Here is an 11,415-nt window from a genome sequence, read left to right as displayed (position 1 = left end):
TTTCGGAGAAGATGATGTTACAAACAAACGCATACAGATTTTAATAGTATAGAAAATTTAAAAAAAAAAAAAAAAAAAAATCCAGGAAAACTTATCAGAATAAATCATATAAAATACAGAGTTTATATTTCACCGAATGTGTTGCCACTTACTATTCAGTTACACTGTAAGTTTAAGTAATTTCTGGTTTTACTATATAAAGACAATTCTTTGTCTTTTTAAAACATTTCTCTTCTATATATGGCTACTGCTGAAGTTGTGTGTCTGAAATTTGCAGTCTCTGGTTTAATTTATCATATATATAAAATATTCAAAATGTTACAGAAATTTATATTCTTGAAAGAGAACCTTTCTTTGGTATTATTTGATTATGGAAAAGCATGCAAGGGCTACTTGCCTAAGGGGAGGGATGCCTTCCTGGAAGACTTTCTGGGGAAACAGGAAACCACAAAAAAACCCATGCAGCAAGCCCGTTCACTTGGATTTGAATTATCAGTGTTCGGTGACTTTACCACTTGAGCACTAATGGGCCCCTGAGAAGAGAAAGTATGTGATCTGTTTTCAAGATAGTCTATTACTTTATAATTCAACCATTCAATAGATGTAGACAAAATGAAGGACTTCTCAAAGATAGGAAAATAACACATATATATCAGGTTGGCAACTAAGTAATTTCAGATTTCACTCATAGATGGTTTCAGTTGAATTTTTAGGGTTGCAGACGTAGTACAAACGTAAAACACATTTTGTTATTTGATAGTTGGCAATTCAGCTGTCAATCAGTAAAAAAAGTTTTTTGATTGGTTGCGTAGTTTTCATTTGGCGTTCGTTGAAAAATGGAAAATCAAAAGGAACATTTTTGTCATATTTTGCTTTTTTATTTACGCAAAGGGAAAAACGCATCGTAAGCTCATAAAAATTTATGTGCTGTTTATGGTGACGAAGCCTTAAAAGAACAGCAGTGTCAAAATTGGTTTGCCAAATTTCGTTCTGGTGATTTTTCACTTAAAGATGAAAAACGCTCTGGTCGTCCAGTTGAAGTTGATGAAGACCTAATCAAAACAATAATCGATTCGGATCATCAGTACAACGCGTCAGATTGCAGAGAAGCTTCATGTATCACATAAATGCATTGAAAATCACTTAAAACAACTTGGCTATGTTCAAAAACTCGTTAGATGGGTTCCTCACAAACTGAAAGAAGCGGATTTAACGCGACACATTAACAGCTGCGATTTGCTAAAGAAACGTAATGAAAATGAACCATTTTTAAAACGACTGATAACTGCCGATGAAAAATGGGTTGTTTACAACAATATCAAGCGGAAAAGATTGTGGAGCAGGACAGGTGAACCAACTCAAACAACATCAAAAGAAGGTTTTGTTATCAGTTTGGTGGGATTACAAAGGAATTGTCTACTTTGAACTCTTACCACTCAACCGAACGATGAATTCTGATGTCTACATTGAACAACTAACGAAATTAAGCAATGAAGTTGAAGAAAAGCGGCCCGAATTGACAAATCGAAAAGGTGTTGTATTCCATCATGACAATGCAAGGCCACACACATCTGTGGTCACTCGGCAAAAATTATTAAAGCTTGGTTGGGATATGGGCAATACATTACAGAATAAAGTTATTTAGTTCATGAAAAAATTGTCTTTGATTTTCTAAAAAAAATCAGAATTACTTAGTTGCCAACCCAATATAATAATAAATAAAGCAATTTAGTCAACAGATTAGACATTAAAATTGCATTGTAGAGCCATACAGTTATATTGAATATTCATTCGAGAGAAAATGGAATGTTTAACTTTATTTAGTTGAACACTAATAAGCTTGGAAGTTATTATCAACAAAAAGCCTGTTGAGGACAATTTGATGAGAATTTCCACCAAGCTGAAAGTAACATTCTTCAAAATGGGCATATCACAATAAAAATAATTTAGTCTCATGATTAAATTTATTTTCTGTACATTTTTCCATGTAAATCACACAGCCTAAATTTGAATACTGCACTAAATTATTTATTTATATTTTAAGATATTTTATGGATTATTAGGAGCAATATGGCAGATACTTTCTCAGAACAACTGTCAAATACTTTTATGCAGTAAACGATTCAGATAAACACTTAAAGTTTAGCTGATAAAAAGTTTTAAATGTTTGAAGTGTAAATGTAAATAAAAAGATTATCAAACTGAAATTCTACGAAATTCCATTATGTGAGGATACTTACTACTTCCAAAGGTAAAAATTTATATTGGTAGAAAAACAGACTTTTTATTTAAGCATATTGGAACATCCCTGAAAGAGAAAAATTATAGAAATAAAATGCAAAAGGAAAATTAAATATAAGCATGATTAAAAACACAGTTTGCAATACTAGATGATATAAGTAGGACACTGAAAATCAAATACAACAAAGACTTTTTGGAGCATGATAAAATAAGTAAATGAAAAGTTTAGTTCTTCACAGGTTAAATTGATGGTATTGAACAAAATGACAATATAGCAGTTTTCATATAGAAATATCAGTAACTCTGTATTACCGTATATACCCGCATATAAGTCGAGATATTTTGGGCAAAAAAAAGACTTCAAAGTGGGGGGATCGTCTTATACGCGGGGCCATAAAAAATTAAAAGAATCGGAAGTTCAAAAATTTCTTTGTATAATGCAGTTGTTTTCTTCCCGCACTCGAATTGGACGACTTATCAAATCAGTCACTTACTTGAAGTAATTTCACGACTTAAGTTATGTGACGAACTACAGTGGTGGCCAAAATTGTGGACACTTTTGGAAATTTTTATGTTTTTGCCCCTGAAAAATGCGAATGCCTGCGAAATACCCTCTGAATGATTATAAAATCATTTAAAAAATGTTGTATTAGCAACGAACTAGATGGCACGGAAGATGATACTGTTTTTGAAAGTGAAAATGACGACGAAGGCTGTAGTAGTGATTTTAACAATACAGTGTTCGAGACTGAAAATATGTATGATGACAAGCCAATGACAACAGAAGAGTTCTATGAAATGTTTGGCGAATCAGACGTTGAAGAATTTTGATTTTGTTTATTTACCAAGGTATTTTTTATCGTATTTTTACTTTTTTTCTCGATCGATTTCGGAAGTGGGGGATTGACTTATACGCGGGTTTCTTATTTTCTACGAATTTTTTATGTCGAAGTGGTGGGGGGGGGGGTTGACTTATACACGGTATCGACTTATATGTGAGTATATACGGTAGTTTTTAAATGCTTCAGTAACATAAAAAATTAACCAAGCTTAAGAAACAGTTCTAAAAAAAAGGGGAAAAAATGCTTTTTGAGTTTATACAGTCAAAAGTCGTTAATTCGGACACCCATAATCCAGACCTCAAAGCTAAAAACTTTCTGTGCATGCGCCACGTTGACACATACGCATAAGACCTTTACGACTGCGCATATGCGCGTGCGCGTTTTATGTATAACCGACGGTATAAGCTAAAATTATTTAATTATCTATTTCAGTTAATGTTGATGATTGCGTTGTTCCTTAATCTTCGAATTGGATCCGTCTTATTATTTTTTGCAGACTGTAAGAGCAATTTTATAAAAGTAAACTTGAACTTTCGATTATGTCAAATAGAATTTCCAATGCTGGAGCTCCCAAAGGATCTACAAAACGAAAGTATGTTTCGTTCGATGTCTGTCAAATAAAAAGTGGAATTGCTGCAAAAAATGGATAAAGACATGAAGAAGGTGATAGAGAGGTTAGTGAAAACGAAAAAATTTCGATTGACAAGTTAGTTGGTATTCTCGGCACAGCAATTACGGGACTTGAACAGCGGAACTTTGTAACTGAATAAGAAATTATGTCTGTTTATAGAATTAAAGAGAAAGCATTATCACATAAAACGAAGCAACTTAAACAACTTACAATGAAAGAAATGTTTAATAAAGTAAACAAATATTAAGCTTTTTTTTTTTTTTGTAAATTTTGATACCCTTTAGATCTGTGGTGATGGCGATAAGGAGCGCGCCTTGCGCCCTCCGATAACTGTGGCAACCCTAGAGGAGAAGTTTCTTACGAGTAGCGAGCAGAGCGAAACAGGCAGGCTGTCGGGGAGTAAACGCGAAGTTCCAAAATAAAGCTTAATTTTTATTGTGCACTATGTCTTGTTAATATTTATATTAATGCAGTAAGAACATAATCTGTGATATGGAATTCAAGGATTGGTGGTAAAACATATAGGAAATCACTATAGATCATAATTGTTCTTTATTTCATAAATTACAGTTTCATATTTTTAATTTTAGAATTTCTGCATGCCATCTTACAAGATTTAAACTGATGATCTATAATCCGGAATCGCCGAAGTCCCGACGAGTCCGGATTAACGACTTTTGACTGTACTACACAATCTCTATGATAAATAAAAACTGGGTCTGAAAGTAGATATCCCAAAACTAAAGTTTTTACACATAAAAAAAAAACATTGCTATTCAATTCGTTCTGAAAGACTTCAGTTATGCGAAAAGTAAAAATAGCATTCTTAGTAGAAATACAAGAACCAAAATAAACTGGAATACTTCAGTAATACCACATAATTAACCAAGGATAAAAACGATACACATTATATAAGCTTTATAAATGACATTTAACACCATAATAGCAGAATTACTGCACAGAAAAAATATTTGATTACTTTTGAATTGTTTTCGTAACCAAAAACATAACAACGAATAAAAACATAGCAAACTGTATTTTTTTTTTTTTTTTTTTTTTTTTTTTGGTTTACTCTATAAAAATAAACTGGTACTCAAAACCAATACTGAAGAACAGTTTTGACGTACAGGAACACCATTAATATTTGATTCAATCGATTCTGAAATATTAAGTCAAGCACATTAATCAACAGAAAATTTAATTTGAAAAGAATATGCAGTACAAAATCCAAGATACGGGCTCCTTGGGACTTCGGCGATTTCCGGATATTAGATCATCAGTTTAAATCTAGTAAGATGGCATTAAAAATATGAAATTGTGATTTATGAAATAGTTCAGTAAAGAAATAATAGATCACTAATACATTTTAAAGTCTTATGTTTTAAAAAAATATTTTTAATGTTCAATAAGTATAATATATACCTTTTAAATAAAAATGCAATAAAACCTCTCTTGATAATCATATATGACAGTTAACCTGCTTTGGCTTGGGACATTCAGTACTTCTGCAATGGCTCTGTTTGATTGTAATACTATAAGGAAATAATTATTTGATATGCTTCTCCATCATAGTTTTTTTTTTTTTTCATTTCTTGTAGAAATATTTCTGCATTCCACTACAGAGCCCTTTTGGGTTTTCATAAAGAACAAAATAGACAGTTATCGGTTTTCAGAAAGCTAAAAAAATAGGGAGCTGCTGAGTAAAATATAACTTCAGCTATGTTTTACTGAATGGAATATATTCAGCAAGATCACACTGGATGATCATCACTCGAAATGAAGCTGATCCATTTTACAGATTGTAATAATACAATAAGTATTATTAATAATTAAATAAATCATACCTGTTTTAAATACTTTTTCCTTCTCAATGTCAGTAATAACACATCCAACTGGTGCACCACCAACAACAGCTGGTAAAATAAAAAAATATACACGGCGATTCAAAACATCCATATGCCCTGAAGCATCTACTAAAATTAATTCTTTCACTTGAGGAAGAAGTGTGGTCGTTCCCTGCATTATTGGCGTACAAATTGCAGCTGCAATATTATTATTTACAGTTTTCATATTTACTTTTCCAGCAGAAACAATGGAATAATTATTGCAGCAAGCTTTCAAATCGGATATGACATCCTTTCCATGTTTTGCCCCATACAAAGATGCAAATTCATTGTTAAATAAATGCTGAATAACAGATACTGATGGAAAAATTGATGCATCAGCAACTAATCTATCATAATTTTCCGCATTATTAATCTGGAATGCCATATCCAAGCTCCATCGAGCACTTGCTGCAGTGTGTCCTTGACGAAAAAGACGTTTCAGTGCCTCTTTCGTTGATTCAGATAAATCTCTAAATCTTAATGCAGCAGCACCGCATACAGCATGATTGTGCACATTATGTAATTCAATGACACATGGAAACTCTTTTACAGTCTTATCAGGGTTATCCAAATAGCTATAAATAAAATAACATTAACAACATATTACTATACAAATAAAATAACATGAGCATATATATTACTGTTATTGAGATAAAGGTACTCATCTGTTATTGGGGCCGGATTCAGAAATATATGTATGCATGTGTATATGGATATATTGTTCATCCTCACATGTGTGCATATATTATGCATGTGTATATATATATATATATATATATATATATATATATATATATACACATTTCTGAATCCAGTTTCCCAATAAATGAAGAGTACCAAGAAAAATACATTTGGCTTAGCTATTAAAAAATGGATTTAAATACAAACAGAATGGGTGAATCTTCAGATTATGGCGTTTTTTTGGCGACCAACCCAGCTACAGCAACCTGCTAGTTTTTTTTTTAGAGGCCATTTTGTTTCCACGAAGTAAAGGCTTTTTTTTTTTAACTCAACATTTTTTCCAACAATCTGCTAGCCGAATTATGCTTATGCTAGAACTTTTATGGAATAAAAGTGCTTAATCATCACGAACATTAGGTGCGAAATTGGGAGAAAGTGCAGAATCGCAAACTGCTTGCCGTGTTTTTAGGAATTGCACGTACACGGTATCCATGTACATGTCGACCTATTTTCACTTAAAAAAAATCCCAAAATTGCACAAAAATGGCATTGCGCACACTCTTGACTTTATTCATGTATACATCAACCTATTTTCACTTAAAAAAGTCTAAGAAAATTGACAAAAATTCAACCCTTCTTACTCTTGTAAAAAGCGGCAAACAAATAAGTGGGCGATTCTGCACTTTAGCAGTGAAATTGTTTCTAAGTGCTTGTTAGCTAAAATCACGATTGGAATTTTCCGGAAAATATCACGACATGTCTCATGATCTCTCCTTTCTCTGAGACAAAATAATCTGTGATTCGAACTGTGTACTTCTCAGGTTATTGCAAGTCCTACCTAGTAACCTTTATCGCCTTACCAAAATGTCGCCAAACTACCTGTTACCATATTCCAAAGATTAGCCACAGAATGATATATAGCCTGTATTCTGTTTTACTTTAAAGTCTACCACTAGCATATTTTTGAGAAAAACATATTACACCAGTCTGAATATAGGTATTTGTAAAATAAATAATGCATTACATATTTTCTACCTTTAGATGTTGAAAGAAAACATACTCATTCAGTTATGGTCAATTTTACTTGTAAAATGCTTTCAAAGTATCACTCAGGTTTGGCATTATCTGTGCCACACTCTGCAGTAAGACTTATGAGGCACAAATGTTTAGAATTCAAGGTGGGTTCACGCTACAAAATATCTAGCACTGGTCCTGCTTTATGCATATAAGCTTCTCTGATTTTGCACTTAATTATTGTTCATTGAACGGAGGTTGGTTTGTTCCCCTTGAAAAGTCAACTAATTTCCGATCAATGACAATGATTACTTGCATTTAATTTATTTCTTTTACAATTCTTATTCATGGTTTAATTCCAATCCCCGTTAAACATTTTTAACAATTTACATTCAAGTTACTTAAAAACATCGTTTGAAATAGAACTTACTACGTATGGATTCACTATTTTCAGATCATTCTACTATAATTAATCTTAGGAGATAATATAATCAATATTATTTAGTAAATAAATTATAATACCTTTATATATTCATTATTACCAAACTGAGTGTGATTTTTGAATTTTCCAATATGTCTCGAAAACCTAGAAAGAAAAATGATGCAGTAGTTATTACATATAATGCTAACCATTTTACCTCTGAAATTATCTTTTGAATATACATTATATTGATTTTTATTAACATAAATACGTTGCATGCTATTATCGCAAATCAGAAGTTTCTATGTTGCAAAAGCTAGGATATATGATACACAGTATGAATAAATATGCAAGTAAATAAAATTACCCATTCAAAATAACATTTTCTGCATTATAATATGAATGTTTTAATTAACAAACTATCCAAATAGTGACTAAGGAAGAATGTATGAAAATTATGCTGATTCTTTTTGCCTTCGTATCTCCAATGATCCAATTTGTGTTGGAAGGGCTTTAATTGCACCAATAAAAATTCTTTTATTTTGCTGCTTCATTATAAAATGCAGCAAGAAACTGTTACAGCAGGAATGAAATTCTTTGACTTATATAGTCATATAATCTTTGACTTATATAGTCATATAATATATTTATATGGATTTTTATTAAAACTTTTAGAAAAAATGTATCTTTTTGAAACAATATAGAATACATCTGGGATAGCAAGAATACATAGATTCAGTACTTAATTATAATTGAATGATAAACTAGTTGAAAAAGTATGTATTCAACAGCTGTCATTATACGAACCTTTGCACTATAATTTTCAGAGTTGCTTGGCAATTTGTATTTTTGGAAATCTTCACATTTTTTATACGTCTACGAGAATCAGTATTATGCTGGCAGCGAAAATCTTCACGAAAGATGTATTTGCTGGCACATTTGAAAGTGCGAGCTGTTCTCCATACTACATTGGACAGCTTTTGATACGAATCAATCCATAACTGAAATAAAATATATTTATGAAATAGGACACGAATACTTTTTTATTAAATAAAAATTTTATTTTTTATAACAAATGGCTACTGAAATGCATTCCCCTCCTAGCTTTTGAGAAAGCCAACTTCCCAAATCATTAAAAGATTACACTCACTGAAGCGGATTCTTCATCCCTTACTTCAGCAATTCTAAAAGCGGCACTATAAGAAATATCACTCAGAAAATCAATTTTCACAATTTTGTATGAATAATTTTGAGGCAAATTTAACTTCTCCATTACAACTTTCATCGATAACAATGCAAAGTATGTCTAATTTTTTTTGTCAGGACTAATAACAAAATTATTTGGCGTACTTGAAACTGACGCCAACAACAGAAACAAGCAACCCCTTACAATCGTCTTTCAACCAATCAGAGTGGACTCTATAAGAAAAGGTCTGTAGGCTTTGTGAATATGACCGCGAGTTTCGAGACAAAGAACAAAGAATCTGTAAAGGTTTCCCGAGGCAAATGTGGCTCCGTCAGACTGAAGAGACACTGTGTATGTCCCTGAAGCAAAGAATTTTCCTTAGAGATTCTTTGCCCGAAGCTTATTTCAAAGGGGCAATCGGGAGCGACTAAATTTCAACTCGGCAGGAAAATTTGATTGGTCAACGGTACACATCACATGTGACGTCAAAAGCGGGATGTTTTAGATTTACCCCACAGGCAAAGCCTTTCTAACCCTCAAAATTATAGACCTATCAGCCTCCTATCCTCGTTATCTAAGATATACGAGTTTGTGTTACTTAAACGCCTGAATGATTTTCTCCGAAATCACAACGTTCTGATTGATGAACAATTTGGATTTCGAGCAAAACACTGCACCACGCACCAGCTGCTGAGGACAGTGGAGTTCATTCACGAAGGGTTTCGTAACAAAATGCTTACTGGCGCTTTATTTCTTGACATAGCCAAAGCATTTGATAGGACTTGGCATATAGGAATTATTATCAAGCTCATACGACTTGACGTTTCGGCCCATTTAATTCATATAATTAATTCGTACCTCACTAATAGATCTTTTTCTGTACGGGTTAATTCTATCATTTCGACACCCCGTCCTATACTAAGCGGCGTCCCCCAAGGGTCACTTTTAGGCCCAATTTTGTTCAACATTTTCATAAATGACATACCAAAATCACCTAGTATCACTCTTGCACTTTATGCAGATGATACGGCCATCCTAGATGGCCATGCAGATGATACGGAATCAACACAAACGCCTGGAAAACTTAGTCCGAAACATTCAGAGTTATCTCTCTAGCCTTGAGCACTGGCTCATCACTTGGAAAATAAAAATTAATGTTGCTAAATGTGCTGCTATGATATTCAAACGTAGCCCCCTCCCGTACCCTTCCATTAATATTAAATTCTTTGACGACTATGTTCCCTGGTCAAACTCTTACAAGTACCTAGGAGTTGTACTTGATTCAAAATTAACCTGGCGCCTTCACATTGAAAATGTTCTCAACAAAGCAAAAGGTGCCAGAGCCCAACTTTACCCATTTTTAGCTCGAAAGAGCAATCTGTCAATTAAAAACAAAATCCTTCTCTATACTTCCATAATAAGACCTGTCTTTATGTATGCATGTACAATCTGGGGTACTGCTGCAAAAACTCATGTGAAAAAACTTCAATCTTTTCAAAGTAAAACCTTACGTATGGCCCTAAACGCAGCTTGGTACGTCCGTACAGATGTGATTCATTCGGACCTTAATATTAAACCAGTTGATTACCTTATCAAAAAACATAGTCAAAATTTATTCCTCAAAATTGAACAGATTGATAACCGAGCACTTCAGCAGATGCCAGCCTACGATCCTACTATTCGCAGCTCACAGAAGAGACCAAGAGCCGTGATTGGCCGAGAGTTCGGCATCTACCCTCCATCTAAAAGGGCAAGACACGCCCTCTCAACATCAGGGTCAGTCGTTTTTCCTTTTCTCAGGGTTGCCTTCGCTTGCGAAGGACGTAATCGTGGGGAGTTCCGCCAAATCCAAATCGCCGTTTTCACGCTTCGATGAGCACGGACACGTGCTAACGCAGTGACGGTTATTCGGATTATGATTATGCCTTGCTTATCTTGCCATATTCTTGCTATCACGCCTAATTGCTGAGTGTTTACTGCTATTTGATTGTTTCCTTGCTGGATTTCAACTCACATAGTTACTCCCTAGCTCTCACTTCAGGTGATTGTCAGGAGCCTTGTGAGTTTCCGCCCGCCCATCTGTCTGCCGGGACGCCGTCGAGCGGGCCCGGTTCCAGGGCGCGGGTCTTACTGCGTACTTGGGCGCTGCGAATTTTTGGATTTTCGGACCGATCATGGACAGAATTAGCCTAGTTTTTGAGCAGCTCATTGAAGAGCTAGAACATAAGCGTTGCGATGATGGTGCGCTTACTTGCGAACAAGAACGTGACTACAAATTCTACGTGCACATGCTTACATGCATCAACGCATACTTAGCTGACAGAAATAGTAATACTAATAAAACGAAACATACACAAAAAACTGACGAAGCTGATAAAATAAGTGACAACGAACGTTCGCGCAGTCCACTAACATTTAATGATAATGACCAAACAAACTCCGAAAAAGAAATCACACTCGATCAGGAATCTAGTTCTGACGAAGAATTTTATACTAAACGAAGAGGCGACCAG

The 11,415-nt window shown here is 33.9% G+C and overlaps 1 protein-coding gene across 1 annotated transcript; it reads right to left on the bottom strand.

The window, feature by feature from the left end:
- Positions 1-6,940: 6,940 nt before the first annotated feature.
- On the bottom strand, positions 6,941-9,194 carry LOC146995244 (uncharacterized). The gene is made up of 3 exons (XM_085826136.1): positions 8,867-9,194; positions 8,524-8,717; positions 6,941-7,881 (listed from the first exon to the last, which is right to left on the bottom strand). Exons 1-3 carry the CDS (start codon positions 8,999-9,001, stop codon positions 7,809-7,811), a joined length of 402 nt encoding a protein of 133 aa, XP_085682262.1. The 5' UTR covers positions 9,002-9,194; the 3' UTR covers positions 6,941-7,808.
- Positions 9,195-11,415: the final 2,221 nt, after the last annotated feature.

Source organism: Stegodyphus dumicola, chromosome 10 (assembly GCF_044657685.1).
Source record: "Stegodyphus dumicola isolate Sdum_Otavi_A_Nest chromosome 10, ASM4465768v1".
Lineage (NCBI taxonomy): Eukaryota > Metazoa > Arthropoda > Arachnida > Araneae > Eresidae > Stegodyphus > Stegodyphus dumicola.
This window is presented reverse-complemented; position numbering and strand designations above follow the sequence as displayed.